Genomic DNA, 21,192 nt, shown 5'->3' on the forward strand with positions numbered 1-21,192 from the left:
ATACTCAGTGTACTATGCAGTCTGAGTTTGTCTTGCTTTTCAATGCTAAGATGTGATCTTTGTTTTTTTCTTTAAAATAACATTAGTGATCACGTGGCAGTGAATCGTGAAATGGAACTAATTTAGCAATCTATCTATCTTTCTTTCTTTTTTTTTTCCCATGGGGTCTCACTCTGTCACTCAGACTGGAGTGCAATGGCCTATCCTGGTTCACTGCAACCTCCACCTCCCAGGCTCAAGCGATTCTCTTGTCTCAGCCTCCTGAGTAGCTGAGATTACAGGTGCGTGCCACAACCACTGGGCTAATTTTTGTATTTTTAGTAGACACGGGGTTTCACTATGTTGGCCAGGCTGGTCTTGAACTCCTGACCTCAAATGATCCACCTGCCTTGGCCTTCCACCCAGTCTAGTAATCTTTCTTATTTCATTAGAAAATTTGCAATACTGTTAGCATTCTCCCACAAAATATGATCTGGTGTAGCTGTTTTTAGGATTTAGAAGGGATTAAAAAACGTAGGTCAATAATTTTGCTTTATTTTTCTCTAATTATATTTCTTATTAATATCCATAATTGTATAAATTATATTGATATGTATCTTTAATAATTGTTAGTAAAAGAAAGGAAAACTATTTTTCAGTATAAATAAAGACACCTACATTTATAGTGTCTACTTTGTAGTAGGACTATATTAGTTCATACACACACACACACACACACACACACACACACACACACACACACAGATCATCCTTGATTTATAATGGGGTTATGTCTTGCTTTAAACTCATTGTAAATTGAAAATATCGTAAGTAAAAAATGCATTTAATACCTGACTAAGTGGATTGTAAAGTAAAAGAACTGTAAGTTGAAACATTGCAAGTTGGGGACTGTCTATATATTATCATCTTTATTTTACAGGTGAGGAAACAGGGGGTCTATACATTAACTATAGTGGGTCTTTACCTGAAAAAACGGAAGACAAATAAAAAAAAGCTTAATTAAGTTGGCTAAGGTCACATGGATACTTACGGGTAGAGCTAGGATTCTCACCTTCTGTAATCACACAATTGTGAAATTCAGGTGTTACATAAGAACTCTGTTTTTTTCATTCAGAAGTACATAGCTTTTGTTTGTGGCACATATCTGATATTTGTAGTTTTTTTTCCCAAGTAATATATGTATTTTATTAACAGACCTCAGTAATATCGATAGAAAAGTAGAGTATAAAGCCCTATTCAGTTTCCTCAGTTAATTTTATGGTTTTAGAGAAACCAACATCAGCTAGTTTTAAAGACAGTAGGTATTAGGGTAAATATTAAATTTTTTAAAATGTGTACTTTCTGTGAAGGAATAGAACAATTTTATTTAATGAGCAATTTTACTTAATTTTCAGTTAACTTTCAATTTAACTGTTAGAAGATTTCAGTTAGCATCCCAATTACTTTGTCAAGGAATTTTTTTCTTTTTCCCTTTAAGATGAAAATTATGGTAGTATATGACATTTGAAGGGAGAAAATAAGTATATATTCGGAAAATAATTGAATAGTGGTCATGTGTTAATATTTGTTAGATACTGCAAGTAAAGTATTCAGAAACTAGTACTTATAAAGTTTATAATTGAGGCTGGAAGACAGCTAATAAAAAAAAATGTACCCAGACATATAATATAGCAATGCCAGTAAAATGCCATTATTAGAAGTTCAAGGAGAGGCGTATAGTTTTAACTTGGAAAAGGAGAATCAGAGAAGGTTTTCTAAAGGCATTAGCCTTTGAATTAGGCTTTAAGAATGAGCAGGAATTAGCTAAATGATAGAAATAACTTATATTCTATAAGGTAGAGAGAATATTGGGCACATGGTCAGTGTTTCATTTTAGAAATAGCTCTCTGGCAGTGGAGTACAGGTGGATGGGTATTGGGGGACCAAAATGGAAGAGAAAATATTGTTTAGGTTGGAAGTAAAGAGACCTGTTAGGATTCTGGGGCAGTAGCATGGATGAACAATAATGGAACCTGAAATAACATATTTGCAATGATGATAAAGAGAAATTAATGAGTTCCAGCAATAATTTTAGCAGCAAATTGATTAGTATATGATGACTAATGTATGTAATATAAAAATATGAATAAATCTAGGATGACTCAAGGTTTTGGTTTTAAGGACTGGGTAAATGGTGGTGCCAGTAACCCAGTGTATTAGTCTGTCTTCACACTGCTAATAAAGACCTACTCAAGACTGGGTAATTTATACAGAAAAGAGGTTTAATTGACTTACAGTTTCACAAGGCTGGGGAGGCCTCAGGAAACTTACAGTCATGGCAGAAGGGGAAGCAAACGTGACCTTCTTTACATGGTGGCAGGAGAGAGAAATGAGAGCCTAACAAAGGGGAAAATCCTTTATAAAACCATCAGATCTTGTGAGAACTTACTGTCACGAGACTAGCATGGGGGAAACAGCTTCCATGATTCGATTATTTCCCACTGAGTCCCTCCCATGACATATGGGAACTACAATTCAATATGAGATTTGGGTGGGGACACAGCCAAACCATATCACCCAGTTAAGGAGAACAGGGGAGGATGAGCTACCAGGTGAGGTTTAGGAAATGGAGTCAAAGTAAATGGAACAAGGTTAGGTAAGGTTAACAGAATGAGGTTGATTGAAGTTGAGAGGACAAGGTCAGTTGAAGTCAAGGGAATTAAGTTAAAAGAATGGGGGATGGTTAAGGTCTATAGGAGGAAGATGAGAGGACATGGTTGAGGTGAGAAGGATCAGAAGACAAGGCCTATGAGATTTAGAGGCTGAGGTTGGTTGATGTTGAAAAGTCAAACTCAGGTGATCAAGAGTCAGTGTTTGGGTGAGGTTGAGTTCCAGTTAGGTAGAGAAGATGAGGTAATGTTGAGAGGAGTTAAGAGGTTGAGTTTTGTCCTTGAGGATTGAAAGGATAAGACTGGTTGGGGCTGATAGTGGTTGCATGGGTTGAGAGATTGAGGTTAGGGTGGTCAAGAGGGTAAATTGCTGAGGTCAAGGGGGGTGTGGCCTAAAGGAAAAACTTGGATCAAAAGAGGATGGGTTCAGTTGAGAAGTTTGGAAAAGGATGTAGAAAGGACAGTATGGATTTGGGGTGACCAACCATCATTGTTTGCCTGAGACAGTCCTGATTTTTTTTTTTTTTTTTTTTTTTGAGACGGAGTCTTGCTCTGCCGCCCAGGCTGGAGTGCAGTGGCCGGCTCTCAGCTCACTGCAAGCTCCGCCTCCCGGGTTTACGCCATTCTCCCGTCTCAGCCTCCCGAGTAGCTGGGACTACAGGCGCCCGCCTCGTCGCCCGGCTAGTTTTTTGTATTTTTTAGTAGAGACGGGGTTTCACCGTATTAGCCAGGATGGTCTCGATCTCCTGACCTCATGATCCGCCCGTCTCGGCCTCCCAAAGTGCTGGGATTACAGGCTTGAGCCACCGCGCCCGGCCAGTCCTGATTTTTGTACTGAAAGTTTGGCATCCCAGGAAAGAAAACATCTGGCTTCTCAGTAAAGGATGTGCAAAGTTCAGGGGAAAGTATAAGCCTAAAAAAGTAAGAGCTGGAAGCAACAGCTTTCAAGTTTTAGAAAACGATTTGGAATAGTTTATCTGCTGTCCCTAGTGGCTGTTGCTGTTTTTTTCTCATGAGTGCTGATACTAACAACCAAGGATCCACAATAATGGATCATACATTGTTGCATCAGACCAAGTGATGTGATTTAAGTGTGCAATATAAGTATGCTACATTTGCGAGCAGTAAGTCTTCAACTTTGCCTGCCTGTTGTGCTTTATAACAGATGGTGTTAGTTTAATTTTTAACATTATATATATTGTGACCAAGTTTTCTAAGATTAGATAATGAAAATGAGAACAATTATAATACCAGTGCCAGTAAGATTCAGACATCACTGAAAAAGGAAGCTAAATGACTCTGTTATTTTAATGACATATGGAAGGACACATACAACTGGATTAAGGAATTAAATAACCAAAACAGAGCATACTGCACAATACGCAAACAAGAAATTGAGATTGGGCATGGTGGAGACAGGGATGTGAAAACAGATATGAAGACTGAATCTCACAGGTGCAAGATGAGGCAGGCAAGTACTTATAAATCAATCATAAATTTACTCATCTCCCCAAAATACAATACTATACTCAGTCTAAAATAGAGCTGCTGAGTTAGCTTGTGCATACCGTACCAATGAGAACATGCATTATCATATTGTTCTCTTGATTGCTCTGTGAAATTGACTAAAGTGACATTTTTCTGATTCAGCGGTTAGAACTGTTAAAATATCCTATGGATGAACAAAAGGGGGATTGGTACCAGGTCTGTTGTCCTCCTACATATACTGTTAAATTTTGCCAAGGATCGTGCTTTCTATAGTATATCAATGCTAAACTGAAAAATGGCACCAAGAAATGTCCAGGTACTTGATTAAGAAAAAACTGAGTTTTAAATTATATTCTGGGGCCAGGCATGGTGGTTCATATGTGTTAATCCCAGCACTTTGGGAGACCTAGGTGGGTGGATCACTTGAACCAGGAGTTCAGGACCAGCCTGGGCAATATGATGAAACCTCATCTCTACAAAAAATGCAAAAAATTAGCCAGGCATGGTGGTGCGTGCCTGTAGTCCCAGCTGCTTGGAGGCTGATCTGGGAGGATTGATGTAGCTCAGGAGTTTGAGGCTGCAGTGAGCTGTGATCATGCCATTGCACTCCAGCCTGGGTGACAGAGCGAGACCCTGTCTCAAAAAAACAAACGACCCGAAAAGCCAAATTATTTTCTGATTTCTTTGAAGATTTTAATGAAACCACAGAAAATGTAAAACCAAAAATTGTTCATATCTTGTCAGTTGTGCTTTTGCCCAGTTTTCTTTATGGGATGCCAATCAGATATATGTTATATTCTTCAACTATGCCCAACATTTCTATTATGATTTTTCAGTGTTTTCCCCCTATTCTTTTTTTGTACTTTATTTTTGTATATTTTCTATTGTTTTATCTTCTAGTTACTAACTTTCTCTTTTGCTGTGTTCAGTGTCCACATAAAGCCATCCCTTGATTTCATGATTTCAGTTACTATATTTTTTAGTTTTAAAATGCACATTTAATTCTTTATTACACATTCTAGTACTCTGGAGAAATCTTCTATGATGCCATATTTTAATCTATTTTTTCCTTTGATATCTTGAATATATACTTTAAAGGCCTGTCTCCAACATAAGGATCACTGTAGACCTGCTTTTATTATCTAATTTTTCTCTTGTTTTTTCAGTTATATGATTCTATCTTTAAACATGCCTCATAATTTTTTAATTAAATGCTGGACATTATTTATAAACAATTATAGAGGTTCCAGATGGTATTGTTTTCTTCCATAAAAGGCGTATCCTTTTTTCTTGATGCAGATAGATTGAGGGCTGATCGGTCTTTATATCATCCAGGTGTGAGCCAGGTCATGGCTTGATTTCAGTTAAGTAAGACTTAGGCTGTCCTCTCTGTTTCTTCCCTATTCCTAGCCCCTAATCTGTCTGTATTGAAAAAAAAAAAAAAAAAGATAAACCCTTCCTGGAGGAAAACAATATCATCTGGAACCTCTATAGTTGTTTATAAATAATGTCCATGGACCTACATGGCTTTAAATTGATACTCCAGGAAATTATGCTCTACTTTTCAGAGAATTTTCAACCTAGTGGTATACTCCTATCTTACGCGGTTCCAGAATTTCAAAACTGTTGTGTGTGTTTTGATCTCTATTTTTTTGTCATTATAGCCCTGTATGGTGGTTTCTGTAAACCCCAGTAGCAGCCATCTACCTGATTTCAAACCTTGGTTCTTTTTTTTTTTTTTTTTTTTTTTTTTTTTTTGAGACGGAGTCTCGCTCTGTCGCCCAGGCTGGAGTGCAGTGGCGCGATCTCGGCTCACTGCAAGCTCCGCCTCCCGTGTTCACGCCATTCTCCTGCCTCAGCCTCCCGAGTAGCTGGGACTACAGGCGCCCGCCACTGCGCCCGGCTAATTTTTTGTATTTTTAGTAGAGACGGGGTTTCACCATGGTCTCGATCTCCTGACCTTGTGATCCGCCCGTCTCGGCCTCCCAAAGTGCTGGGATTACAGGCGTGAGCCACCGCGCCCGGCTAAACCTTGGTTCTTATCCTATGGGTTTACCAGGTGTGTCAAAGGCTTCCAGGGGAAAAACGGGCTTTCAACTATAAGCTCTTTTGGAACCCTTCCTTTAGTGGGTCTTTATCTCTTAAACTCCAAGAGGCTGCAGGTAATAGCGTTTTTTGGTTGATTATTTTGTTTTGCAAATTACTTTGACATTATTGGATAAATTTTAGATTACTGGATAAATTTTGTACAGAAAATAAAGACACAGGAAGAAAGTTTATCAAAGTAGTATACAATAGAGTAGCATCTTAGGTAGAGGTTTGATTTTAATGTATGCTGGTAAGGCAGACATTTCACACAATCAAAATTAGCACTGAAAATTTATTTTAAATCAGACAAAGTACAGATGTATCTCTCAATAATACAGTCAGTTCCTCGTGCCCACCAGCAGTAGGTCATTTGCTGTTTTCTTAGTTGAAAGCATATGAGGAAGTTAACTTGTATTATAGATTTGTGTTTTATCCCTTTTACATACATGCAATTATTAATATAGTAATTCATTATTTTATTTAAGTTGTTTTGTTGTGAAACACAATACAGAAACCAGGGAGTGTATTGAACATACATGTACAATTTAATAAATTATCATAAACTGAAATCCCAAGTAACCGCCATCTGTGTCAAAAAGTGAAAATTGTTAGCACTCCAGACACCATTCTGTGTGCTGTTTCCTAATCTCTCCTCCTGCTGCTCCATGCCTTCCTCTTGCCCCTAAGATAAACACTACTGTGCTTTGTTTTTGTTTTTTTTTTTGTTTGTTTGTTTGTTTGTTTTTTCAGATGAACTCTTACTCTGTCACCCAGAGTGCACTGGTGCGATCACTCTTACTCTGTCACCCAGAGTGTCACTGGAGTGCAGTGGTGCGATCTTGGCTCACTGCAACCTCCACCTCTTGGGTTCAAGCGATTCTCCTGCCTCAGCCTCCCGAGTAGCTGGGACTACAGGTGCAAGCCACCGCGCCCGGCTAATTTTTTGTATTTTTAGCAGAGACAGGGTTTCACCGTGTTAGCCAAGATGGTCTTGATCTCCTGACCTCATGATCCGCCTGCCTCAGCCTCCCAAAGTGCTGGGATTACAGGCATGAGCCACCGCGCCCAGCCCTACTGTGCTTTTTATAGTAATCACTTCCTTGGTTTTACCATCTTAGAATACATCCCAAAACCTTTTGATTAATTTTCTTTGTTCTGAATTTTGTATCAGTGGAATTATATATATTCTTTTGTGCTGACTTCTTTTATTCAATATTATATATGTGAAGTTCATCTGTGCTTCAAATCTAAGTCAGGGATCAGTAAGCTTTTCATGTAAAGAGCCAGATAGTAAATTTGAACTTTTGCATTTACTGAAGTTTGCTGTTGTAGTACAAAGGCAGTCATAGACAAAGGTAAACAAATGAGCATAGCTATGTTCATATGTTTCCATTTTTATTTGTTTCAATAAATTTTTAAAATTTGGTCCTTAATTTTTTTTTTTTAACTCTTTGGTCGTTCAGGAGCATTGTGTATAATTTCCATGTATTTGTACAGCTTCCAGAGTTCCTCTTGTTATTGATTTCTATTTTTATTCTGTTTTGGTCAGAATAGACACTTGATATGATTGATACTGTTTTGAATTTGTTGAGACTTGTTTTGTGGCCTAACATATGGTGTATCCTGGAGAATATTCTATGTGCTGATGAGAAAAATGTGTATTCTGCAGCAGTTGGATGACACATTCTGTAAATTTGTCTTAGGTCCATTTGGTCTAGGGTATAGTTTAACTTTACTGTGTCTTTGTTGATTTTGTACTTGGATGATCTGTCCATCACCAAAAGTAGGGTGTTGAAATCCCCCAATATTATGTATTGCAGTCTGTCTCCCTTTAGATTTGTTAATATTTGCTTTGTATATTTGGGTGCTCAGGTGTTGGGTACATATATATTTACTATTGTTACATTCTATTGCTGAATTGACTCCTTTATCATTATATAATTTCTTTCATTCTCTTTTTAGTTTGTGACTTAAAGTCTGTTTTATCTGATACAAGTGTAGCTACTTTTGTTCTTTTTTTGGTTTTCATTTCCGTGGAATATCTTTTTCTATTCCTTCACTTCCAGTTTATGTGTATCTTTATAGATGAGGTGAATTTCTTATAGGCAGCATATACTTGGGTGTTATATTTTGATTCAGTGAGCCACTCTATGTTTTCTAACTGGAGAGTGTAGTCCATTTACATTCAGTGTTATTATTGATAAGTAAGGCCTTACCACTGCCATTTTGTTGCTCGTTTTTTAGCTGTATAACCCCTCGCTTCCTTTTTTCATTCCTTACTTTTTATGTGATTAAGTGATTTTTATCTGGTAGTATATTTTAATTTGTTGCTTTTTATTTTGAGTGTATCTGTTACCGATTTTTGCTTTGCGTTACTACGAGGCTTACAGAAAACATCCTATAGATATAACAACTTATTTGAAATGGATACCAACTTAACTGTGATTACAGAAAAAGGAAAAACCAAAATAAAAACCTATACACATTAACTCTCTTTCCTCCAACAATTTGAATTTTTGATGTTACAATTTATTTATTTATTTATTTTTGAGATGGAGTCTTGCTTTGTTGCCTAGGCTGGAGTGCAGTGGTACAATCTCGGCTCACTGCAACTTCCGCCTTCCAAGTGATTCTGCTGCCTCAGACTACCAAGTAGCTGGGACTACAGGTGCACACCACCACACCCAACTAATTTTTGTAATTTTAGTAGAGATGGGGTTTTGCCATGTTGACCAGGCTGGTCTTGAACTCTGACCTCAAGTGATCCACCCACCTCAGCCTCCCAGGATGCTGGGATTACAGATGTGAGCCACTGTGCCTGGCCACAATTTACATTTTTATATTGCCAATCTCTTAGCAAATTGTTGCAGTTACTATTTTTAATAGTTTTGTCTTCTTACTAAAGATAAAAGTAGTCTAAACATTAGGATTGCAGTATTAGTATATCATGCAGTGTTCTTATCTTTTAGTTTGAAGAACTCTCTTTAGCATTTCTTTTGGGACAGGTCTAGTAGCAATAAATTCCCTCTGCTTTTGTTTGGCAGTTGTCTCTCCATTTCTGAAGGATAACTTTGCTGGATATAGTATTTTTGGTTGTTACAGTATTTTAGTTTGTTTGTTCTCCTCAGCACTCTAAATATATTGTCCCACTCTCTTCTGGCCTATAAAGTTTCTGCTAAGAAGTCTGCTGCCAGGAATATGGATGTCACTCATATCATTTGCTTCACTTCTCTTGTTACTTTTAGCATCTTATCTTTGACTTTGGTGTTTGAGAGTTTGATTATAATATGTCTTGGGGTATTATTTGGGCTAAATCTGACTGGTGACATTTTACCTTGCTTTACCCAGATATTTATATATTTCTCCAGGTTTAGCAAGTTTTCTGTTATTATTTCTTTGAGTAAACTTTCTGCTCCTTCGTCTTTCTTAGTTCCCACTTTAACTCCAATAACCTGAATATTTGCTGTTTTTAAGTTGTTCCATAGATCCTGCAAGCTATTTATTACTTTCATTCTTTTTCCTTTTTTCTCTTCTTACTGTGTATTTTCACATAGTTTCTCTTTGAGCTCATTGATCTTTCATCTGTTTGCTGAATTCTTCTGTTGATGCTTTGTAGTGCATTTTTTGTTGCATTCATTGTATTTTTCAGCTCCAGGATTTCTGTTTGATTTTTTAAAAAATTATTTCAACTTCTCTGTTCAATTTCTCGATAAATTTCTAAATGGTTCTCTGTCTTTTAGTGAAGTTTATTTAACTTCCTTGAAACAGCCATTTTCAGTTCTTTGTCTGAAAGATTACACATCTCCATCATTTTAGGGTTGGTCTCCAGTGCCTTATTTTGTCCATTTGATGAAGTCATATTTTCCTAAAGGTTTCTGATACTCGAAGAAATGTGGCAATTTGTATGCATTGAGAGCCTCTGTATTTATCTTAGTCTGTGCAGTCTGGTTTTGTTTGTGCCTGTCCTTCTTCAGAGGGTTTCCCAGGGATTCTAAGCACACTGACTGTTGTCTTCTCTGAGCCTGTGACAACTTGAGCTACCTGAGCACTAGAGAGTGCTCAAAGCCCAGGCTTGCCATGAGTCTCATGAGGGCTCCAAAGTTGGCATGGCTTTCTGGCCCAAATGGATCTGTGGAAGATCCAAGGTAGGTACTGGGGCTGTGTGGGAATGCTGACCAGGTACTTGAGTCCAGAAGACTGTCTCAGTGCCCCAGACAAGCATGCCTCCCAACAGCTCTCTGCATAGGCAGGATGGGTTCTTGACTGTAGCAAAAGGAACTGGAGTTGAGACTGGACCCCTTTTGGATCTGCTGTGGGGAAGCTGATGACCCCCTCTCATTGCCACAGATGAGCATGTGTCACTTGGCAGGTCACTGCATCAGTGGGGTAGTTCCTCAACTTCTACAGGAGGGGCTGAAGCTGAGACTGAGCTGCCTTGGGATCTGCTGTAGAAGAGAGGATGGCATGCCTATCACATTGGCTCAGGTGGGTGTGCATTTCCCAGCAGGTCCCTAGATAGACAGGATAGTTCCCCAACTGTGGCAAGAGGCTGGAGCTGAGACTAGGCCCCCCTGGGATCTGCTGTGGCCTGGAGGCTAGAGAGCTGGATCTTGTTGGCTCAACTGGGGCACTTGTCTCCCTGGAGGATCCTGCACAGACAGGATCGTTTCTCAACTACAGCAAGAGGGGCAGCAGCTGAGGCTGGGCCCCCTCAGGATCTGCTGTGACAGGAGGTTGGCAAGCCCACTGGGGAGGCCTATACTCCTGGGCTGCCAGATATGGTTGAGTCTCCCTTTGGGTCCTTGTGTAAACAGCTCTGAGCTGGGACCTCCAGCTGAAGGTTGGAGCAGAGCCACAGGGCCACTTTCAGGCTTACTGTCAAGACCAATATCAGCAGGCAGACAAGCCTTTCTGCTAAGTCACTAGCATGTGTGATTCCTTCTGGACCTCTTGGCAGCTGGTTTTGGTTGTAGACTGAAGGCCAAATGGGGCTGTTAGCTAAGCCCCTTGAAGGACTGGGCTGTTTTCCAGGCTTGAACTTAGAAGCAAGCTCAGTGAATCATCCACCTAGGTGTGAATGCATTCAAAACAACCTTCCTAGGTCTTTGGCTCCATCAGGGTTTGACAACCTTCTACCTGAATTCTGAGGCTCCTGCAGAGAGACTTTTTACTGTGGATAGGTGCAGGATTCTTGTTGCTGTGGGGGGATATGAGCAGGTTACCTTCTATTCTGCCATCTTGGTGACATCCTGAACATTCCATTCTTGTATGCTTTTCTCTTGAACATGTACAAAAAGGAATTGCTAGATTATAGGGTGTTGTATCATACTTCAATTTTATTTGATAGTTCCAAACTGTTTTTCAGAATGACCATCCGTCTATACTGTTACCAGCAATTTATCGTTAAGGCTGCAAATACTTTGTATTGTCAGTTTAATTTTGTTTTGTTTTTTAAAATCATTCTGGTGGGTGTGTTATGAATTGCTAATTATGAGGTGAATTTAAATTTTCCATGGTGACTGATGAAGTTAATCACTTTTTTTTTTTTTTTTTTTTTGAGACGGAGTCTCACTCTGTCCACCAGGCTGGAGTGCAGTGGCGCGATCTTGGCTCACTGCAAGCTCCGCCTCCTGGGTTCACGCCATTCTCCTGCCTCAGCCTCCCTAGTAGCTGGGACTACAGGCGCCCGCCACCGCGCCCGGCTAATTTTTTGTATTTTTAGTAGAGATGGGGTTTCGCCGTGGTCTCGATCTCCTGACCTTGTGATCCACCCGCCTCGGCCTCCCAAAGTGCTGGGATTACAGGCGTGAGCCACCGCGCCCAGCCGAAGTTAATCACTTTTTATATGTCTGTTGGCCATTTTTATATTCTATTTTGTATATTCATTTTTGTGATATGTCTATTGAGGCCTCTTCCTCATTTTTTTCTACTGGATTGTTGGGGTTTTTCCTACTATTTTTTAGGAGTTTTTTTATGCATGCCAGATTATAAAACTTTTAGTCTTCACTTTCTTAATGGTATCTTTTGATGAACAAATTTTCTTAAGTTTAATACAGTTGGCTGGGCACGGTGGCTCACACCTGTAATCCCAGCACTTTGGGAGGCCGAGGTGGGTGGATCATGAGGTCAGGAGATCAAGATCATCCTAGCCAACATGGTGAAACCCTGTCTCTACTAAAATACAAAAAATTAGCTGGGCGTAGTGGCACGTGCCTGTAGTCCTAGCTACTCAGGAGGCTGAAGCAGAGGAATTGCTTGAACCCAGGGGGCAGAGGTTGCAGTGAGCCAAGATCATGCCACTGCACTCCATCCTGGTGACGGAGTGAGATTCCCATGTCAAAAAAAAAAGTTTAATACACTATATTTTATTCCTCTTTTACTTTATGATTTTTTTTTCTTTTAACAAACATTTTCCTTACTCCAAAGTATAAATATTTTTCTATGTGAATTACTAAGAGTTTTGAATGTTGCCTTTTATATTTGGGTCTACATTCTATTTGGAATTGATTTTTTTCTTTTTTTGTATGTGATGTGAGGAATATATTCTCTAATATTAATAGATAAGAAATTGCGCAGTCATCATATACTGACAATAGCATTGTTTCCTGACTGCTCTTCTGTGCCTAATTTGTCATAAATCAGCCGTTCATATAAGTTTTTAAGTCTGCTTCAGGATTCTCTGTTCTGTCGCATTAGTTTATTTGCAAATTACATTGTGATTTCCAAATTAACTCTGCCTTTCTGGAATAAATTCAACTTGATTATGGTATGCTATCTTTTTGGTATGTTGCTGAATTCTTTTTACACTATTTTATTTAAGAATTCTGCATTTGTGTTCATATATGAAACTGGCCTGTTATTTTAATTTTCTTGTGAAATTTGATATCAGGGTTATGCTTACCACATAACTCATACAGAATATTTGTTACATTGGCATTATTTCTTCCTTGGGATAATTCACTGGCACAGCCATCTGACCCAGGAGTTTTCTTTGTGTGAGGTTATTAATTATAGATTTAATTCTTTATAGATTGTAAAACTATTCAAGTTGTCTATTCTTCCTTTGTCAGTTTTGGAAAGTTGTATTTTTCTATTAATCTGTTCATTTTGTCTAAGTTTTCAAATTAATGGCATAAAATTACTCATATTTTTATACTATCTCTTTATTGTCTACAGAATTTGTGCTGTTGACCTTTTCATCTAAATACTCTTTGTGATTTCTCTTTTTTCTCTTAATCAATTTCACGTTGATTAAAAATGTTTTTGTTTTGTTGTGCTTATTTCTTACTGTGTTATTTCAGTCTGAGGACTCACTGCTATGTAGTGGGGAATTCTTTGCTATTTTTATTTAATTATTGCTCTCCCTCCCTTTTCTTTATTTTCTAATTCTGGAACTCCTATTAGCTATGTGTTAGAACTTTTAGGTCTAGCTTTTGTAAAATACTTTTTTTCATTCATCTCATCTTTATCTCTTCATCCATTATTCCAGTGAAATCCTCTGGTTATGCTTTCACTTTACTTACTTGATCTTTGCTTTTTTGTAGTTGTTGTTTATTAATTTCAGCCATCATACTCTTCTTTCCTGAAGGCTTTGCCACATACAGAAAGACTTTTAATACAGGTAATATAGCATTAGCTCCTTTTTACCTCTATGGATTTTTTTTTTTTTTTTTTTTTTTTTGTAGGTACCTACTTCTGGCCCATGGAAGGTATTCCTTTTTGTTTTCAAGTGCAGCATTATATTAGTATTTTTATGTTATTTCTCCATAATATAATTTAGGTTGGTGGTTAATAGTGTGACCTCTGGAGGCAAAGAACCATTACTCAAGCCAAGCTCTGCCTCTTTGACATGTTATTCAAACCCCCCATGTCCCATATTCCTTACATATGATAATACAGATAAAGTTAATACGTATCTCATAGATTTTGTGAGGATGAAACAAGACAGTATATGTCAAAATGCCTGTCACATAACAAGTAATCAGTAGATATTAACTCTTGTTAGTTGAATAATGGTGGCAGTAGTACATTAGTTATCATTATGTGATCAGAGTAGATGGTGGAGATTTTGCCATGTGTTTGTATTTGGCCATGCTATTTCAGCCATCTCCTCTATTACTTAAAATTGAAAATTGAGTCTAACAGACTTAGATAACTTACTACCTTTTTTCCTTTTCTACAGATGGATCCTGAGCTTGAAAAAAAACTGAAAGAGAATAAAATATCTTTAGAGTCGGAATATGAGGTACGGTATGTTAATATAGTCTCTGTCTTATAACAATCAGTTACTGGTTTTATCTGCCTTAAAATAAAAGTATTAATAGTACAGAAAAAAATTACCTTGAATATATAGTATTCGATAAACTGTATAGTCATTTGAAAAGAAAATAAAGATGGATCCATACTTAATATACTACAAATAAATAAATTCCAGATGGATGAAGAATTTAAAAGTAAAAAGCAAAATGCTAAAAGTACTAGGAGAATATAAATGGGGAATTTTGTTTGTTGTCTTGAGTCAAAAAAGCCTATTTAAATGTGATATAAAACCCAGAAGCTCTAAAAGTAAAGATTAATGGGTTCATACATACAAATTCAAAAGTTCAGACTAAAAAAATGTATATGAAGTCACAAGTTATATGAGAAATCCTACAAATATAGTTTAATCTTATCATGGCACATTAATTTACTTAAATATGAAGACCATCTCCAAATCAATGTGAAAAGTTCAACAATTCATTTGTTCAGTAAGAACATGGGAAAGCATAGCACGTAAAACTTTTGGACAAAAGGAAATAAGTATCATTCTTAAACATATGAAGAGATGCTCAATTTATCATAATAGGAATGTCAGAGTGTAATGAGGTATCACTTTTCACCCATCTAATTAGCAAAAATCAAGGAGTTTAATAGCACACTATATTATGGGATGTGGTGAGGTGGGATGTTCTTCGTGTCTTAGAGTTTGTAATTTTTTTGACTGGATTATATTTTCCTGTTTCTTTGTATCTCTGGTCATTTTGTATCGAAAGGTAGTCATTGTGAATACTACACTGAAGAAAATTCTGAAGAGTGTTGATTTTTGTTTTAGCAGACAATTTAATTGTTGGCTAATCACCTTGAACTTCGTTTTGTGCTTTGTAGGGAAGTATCTGTTGAAGGGCTACTATCTTTCCTTGACCCTTCTCCCTTGTTGGGACTTAATCTCCAATCTGTCTCCCCAGAGAATCTTGTCAAGGCTTGGCTTGAAGCTTTGTTGGGGTGAATCTCAAGAAAATCTTATTCTCAGGCATAATTTTTACTCCTGAAGAACAGCCCTTTTGGTGTCTTAGGTGGATGTCAGCGTAGCAACAAAATGTTAAAAGAAAGTTCTCCACTGGGCCGGGCGCGGTGGCTGACGCCTGTAATCCCAGCACTTTGGGAGGCCGAGGCGGGCGGATCACGAGGTCAGGAGATCGAGACCATCCTGGCTAACACAGTGAAACCTCGTCTTTACTAAAAATACAAAAAATTAGCCGGGCGCAGTGGCGGGCGCCTATAGTCCCAGCTACTCGGGAGGCTGAGGCAGGAGAATGGCGTGAACCCGGGAGGTGGAGCTTGCAATGAGCCGAGATCGCGCCACTGTACTCCAGCCTGGGCGACAGAGCTAGACTCTGTCTCAAAAAAAAAAAAAAAGAAAAAGAAAAAGAAAGTTCTCCACTGTGGCAGGCCTAAAAACTCCATATTCTTGACACTGTTTTTTCTCAGCATTTCTTCATGCTATTCCACACTCAAGCCTATGCCAGTTGGCTGTGAAGTGTTATTTCTTGGGTGGTTTTTCTCAGCACATTTACACAGCCCATTCTTCAGCCACTGTGCATGTTTTGTAGAATTCTACAAGGAATCTCCTTCACCAAAGATCTGTAAAGACTAGACCACTTTGACATGAACTTGTTATTTAACAATTTTCTTCAATTCTGTTGAGCGTATATATATCTTTTTTTTTTTTTTTGAGACGGAGTCTCGCTCTGTCGCCCAGGCTGGAGTGCAGTGGCTGGATCTCAGCTCACTGCAAGCTCCGCCTCCCGGGTTCACGCCATTCTCCTGCCTCAGCCTCCGGAGTAGCTGGGACTACAGGCGCCCGCTACCTCGCCCGGCTAGTTTTTTGTATTTTTAGTAGAGACGGGGTTTCACCGTGTCAGCCAGGATGGTCTCGATCTCCTGACCTCGTGATCCGCCCGCCTCGGCCTCTCAAAGTGCTGGGATTACAGGCTTGAGCCACAGTGCCCGGCCAAGCGTATATATCTTATGTTACCTGGATAATGGCCATTATTCTTTATTAAAATCTTTTAATAACTTTAGATCATTTCATAACTATACTTGAAAATACTTTAAATTCTTTTTGCATGCTAAATTAGTTGAATTTTATTCCTTCGTGTATATGTGTAATACAGACTCCTGGTAAAACTATAAGTGAACAGTATTTTCATTTACTACTTTACCATTGATTAAAAAAAAAAATCCTGTAACTTGCTGACTTGTAGTTCTACAAGTGCTGTACCAGTAGTGATGCTATGGAGATTTTGTCTGGGAGTAGATTTTCCTTCTAGTTCTTCTAGGACCTGTAGAATCTGAGAGCTGAAGAAACCATGTAGACTATTTGGTCCAACCTTTTCATTGTTACTTATCAGAGAGTTAATTCCCAGGTGGCTTAAATCACTTTCCAAAGATTATATAGCTAGTTAGTAAGAGAGTAATGCTTAGTATCCAAGTGTCAAGGTAAATTTATATCCTTTTCCCTGTCTCTGGATATAAGCTATCCTGTGTTTTCTCACTTTTTTTTTTTTTTTTTTTTTTCCTGTCTTACTCGATTATTCTAGAACAACCAAAACAGCAGATATGTAAAAGTTAATGTCAGAGTGGTGGTCAGTAGGAGAAAGGTGAAGAAACATTTATTTTCCCCCTTTTATTCCACCTTTATTTTTGTGCTTGAGAGGTACTTCAGACTAAATGAAGGTAGGATGATCCATAATGTAGTTGCAACTAGTTTCAGTTGCCCAAAAGTGTTTTGCTTATGGTAGCTGTAGGAAAAGTCTTTTCATTCCTAAGACCAGACATAAGACAAATTATCTTGGTCTCTTTTCTTTTTTATAGAAGACTTTAGGGTCTCCATCTTTGTTCTTTTCTTCTTATTTTCTACCATCATCCCTGATAACCCTTTCAGTCATTATCGTGCTGGATCAGCCTTCAGATTTGTACTTTTGTTTTCCCAGCTTCGGCCTTTTCCTTGTCCTCTCAAAAATAAGGCATGTAGATTCTTTCTGTATTTTAATAGTTTTATGGTTAAGGTGGGGTAAGATAGGCATTAACATCAATAACAAACAAGAAAAGTTCTAAATCTTCAGATGACATTTCATCAATGATTATGATTGTAGTTCATTTATTTGTTACAACTGTAATTGAGGACCTATCGGATACTTTCTACTCATTTATTCATTGAGTTAGTTGTGTCCTAATCAAAGCCACAGGGCTCTTATATTAATATTTATACTTTAATTTTCTGCGGTTCTATAGAAAATAAAAGACTCCAAGTTTGATGACTGGAAGAATATTCGAGGACCCAGGCCTTGGGAAGATCCTGACGTCCTCCAAGGAAGAAATCCAGAAAGCCTTAAGACTAAGACAACTTGACTCTGCTGATTCTTTTTTCCTTTTTTTTAAAAAAAAAAAAATGTTATCAACTGGACTTCCTAATATATACCCCTATCAAGTGGAAAGGAAATTCCAGGCCCATGGAAACTTGGATATGGGTAATGTGATGACAAATAATCTTGATAAAAGGTCATGTACAGGTTTTTATACTTCCCAGCTATTCCATCTGCGGATGAAAGTAACAGTGTTGGCCACGTATATTTTACAACTTGAAATAAAAAATGTAAATACTGCTCCAAAACAGAGTCATGTATTCCACTCTCCAACTACCCACGTATTCCTTTTGCAATAGCCACTAGGGCATCATTTTGATATTTCATTGTGATTTCTGATTCCTAATGAGGACAGTAAAATCAAGCAGTAATTTTCTGTCAAATCTATTAGGGAAAGAAAAATCACAATCTGCTAAGAGTCTTGATTTTCTTTGTAATACCTCACATAGTATGATAATCAGCCTCCAAAGCATCACCTGATAATTACAATGATAACATGTCAAGGAAATTATATTATTTATGGTTGTCAAAAATAATTAAGTAGTGTATGATTATAAGCGGATATGACAAATTTGTTCAGTAAATCCACAGATGACTACATTTTGAGAAATACTAAGATATGCTTTATACCTTAGCATAATTTGCATGCAAAATTGCCCTCCATTGTTGTTTTGTTTTGTGTTTTAATTTGGCGTTTGCAATGATCTGATCCCTAGGCAAAAGGACAGAATTGAGGATTGTTTTGTTTTGTTTTGTTTTGATTGTTTTGTTTTGATTGTTTTGTTTTGTTTTTTGAGACAGAGAGTCTCGCTCTGTTCACCCAGGCTAGAGTGCGGTGGCGCGATATGAGCTCACTGCAAGCTCCACCTCCCAGGTTCACGCCATTCTCCTGCCTTAGCCTCCCGAGTAGCTGGGACTACAGGCACATGCCGTCACATTCGGCTAATTTTTTGTATTTTTAGTAGAGATGGGGTTTCACCATGTTAGCCAGGATGGTCTCCATCTCTTGCCCTCGTGATCCGCCCACCTCGGCCTCCCAAAGTGCTGGGATTACAGGCATAAGCCACCGCGCCTGGCTGAAAGTTAAGTTGTTTTGAACTCATTTTCTCCTTTTTACCCCTGTCTTTATCAGCTTCTACCTTCTGGTTTCATGCTGAGTTCTAGTTGCCTAAAGTCTCCGTTGAAACACTCCCCTTATAATTGCCATAAAATCATAAATCCACTCCACCTTTCTCCTCCTAGTCAAAATTTGTATTCTTTTCAGCAAGTTGGTTAAAACAAAAAGTAAATTAAGTTGATTATCTAGTGATAATAATTTGTGATAGACATGATTCATAAGATAGTTATCTGGGGGAGCAATTGGATTTCATAGGAGAAAAAAAGAGTCTCTGCTTATTATTCACTCATTAAACAAGTCACTCATAAAAGGATCATTGATGTAAACGTAAAATAAGTATAAAACTTTTAGGAAAAAACACAGGAGAAAGGCTTCAACTTACTGAATAGCTCTTACCAAAGAATATTCATAAAAGAAAAACTTGACAAATTGACACATCAATGTTACAAACTTTTGTTTGCCAAAGGCCCTGTTAAAAGGATGAAAAATGTAGAGACTGAGAGAAAATACATGTAAACCACATATCTGGCAAAAGACTCATATCTGGAATAAATAACTCTGTAAACTCAGTTAAAAAAAATCCAATTGGAAAATGGGCAAAAAACATAGAGACATTTCACTGCAGAGGATACACTGATGGCAAATTAGCTCTGAAAAGAATGTTTGACATCACTATGAAGGAAATGCAGTTTTAGACTACACTGAGATCACTACACATCTATTAGAATACCTAAAAAAAAAAATTAGTGACAGTATGAAATGCTGGCAAGGATGTGGAGAAATGAAATCTCTAATACATTGGTGGTATCATGTAATATGGTACAACTCGTCTAGAAAATTGGCAGTTTCTTTAAAAGCATAAGGGAATTCTGGTTTCCAGTTTGACATGTAAAAAGTTTGAAAAATTTAATTCCCATCATAGCAAAGAAAAAAGCTGAACAACTAAACTCTTACTTTGAGTTGAAGTCACAGAACAAACCACCACCCTGAAAACTGGAGACACAGGCAGGTGCAGAAAATCATAGTTTACCTGGAGGAGCACCTGCCCAGAAACCACCACTGGAGCCAGCATTGGGTAGGAATACCTAAAGGTAATTGAATACTTCCCGGAGGCTGATCGTGGACTAATTGAGAGAAAAATCTCTTAAGAGAAGGCCAAGCCGTGTGTGGATTGGAGAAGGGACACTTGTGAGTTTTACCTCTAAGAGTCCCACCTGATTTTCATAATGAATATCAGAGAAAAATCACCTTGTGCTCCTAGCAGGTGTAGGTGAAAGTAACTATTCTGAAATATGCCCAGAGAATTCTGTTTTCTTTAATGTAAGCCTGGCCCCAAAGTAAACTCTTGCTAGAACCTAATCACATTGGGTTTTACCAGTGCCTAGCCAACTGGAGGAAGGGGAATAACCACTCCAGCCTCCTCCAACCTTCCTGTTTTACTAAATGGGGGTGAGGAGACTGAAAAACACTTGTGAATGTTCAGTCCGGGGACCTAGGCTTACTAAGAAGCCTAATCATAGGACTTACAGAATGCTCCCTACCGCATATATTACCACCACATCACTGAAGGCCTATTCACTCGAGTTCGTTTTACCCAGTACATCATGTCCAACATTCAACAAAAATGAAAGACAAAAAGCACAGTTTGAAGAGACAAAACAAGCATAAGAATCAGATTCAGACATGGCAGGGATATTGCAATGATCACACTGGGAATTTAAAATATGATTAATATGCTAAGAGCACTGAAGGAAAAAGTGTACAATGTGCAAGAACAAATGGGCAATAAAAGCAAAGAAGTGGAGAATTAAAAGGAAATTCTTGCATTAAAAACCTAACAAGTGAACAGTGCCTTTGATGAGGTCATCAACAGAGTGGACAGAACTGAAGAAAGAGGGAGAAAAGTACATATAGTATGTTAACACTAATCAAAAGAAAGTGAGTAGTTGTATTGATCTCAGACAAATCAGACCTCAGAGCACTGAAAATCATGGAAGAAGACAGGCATTACATAATGATAAAGGGGATCCATTCTCTCCAAGAAGACAAAATTCTTAATGTATATACATCAAACAAAGCAGCAAAATACATGAGCAAAAACTGGTAGAGATGCAAATATATGAGAAATATATGAATAGACTTAAAGAGACTTAATCAATCCTCTTAT

The 21,192-nt window shown here is 37.9% G+C and overlaps 1 protein-coding gene across 1 annotated transcript in view; it reads left to right on the plus strand.

Annotated features, from left to right (window-relative positions):
- The window catches only part of LOC104663768 (cytochrome c oxidase assembly protein COX16 homolog, mitochondrial), a 32,837-nt gene extending 14,681 nt beyond the window's left edge, over positions 1–18,156 (plus strand). Inside the window, exons 3-4 of the mRNA XM_010365101.2 lie at positions 14,407–14,469; positions 17,778–18,156. Of these exons, the coding sequence (XP_010363403.1) occupies positions 14,407–14,469; positions 17,778–17,894 (180 nt within the window). The 3' untranslated portion in view covers positions 17,895–18,156. The remainder of the gene's footprint in view (positions 1–14,406; positions 14,470–17,777) is intronic.
- Positions 18,157–21,192: the final 3,036 nt, after the last annotated feature.

Source organism: Rhinopithecus roxellana, chromosome 5 (genome assembly GCF_007565055.1).
Source record: "Rhinopithecus roxellana isolate Shanxi Qingling chromosome 5, ASM756505v1, whole genome shotgun sequence".
Taxonomy (NCBI): domain Eukaryota; kingdom Metazoa; phylum Chordata; class Mammalia; order Primates; family Cercopithecidae; genus Rhinopithecus; species Rhinopithecus roxellana.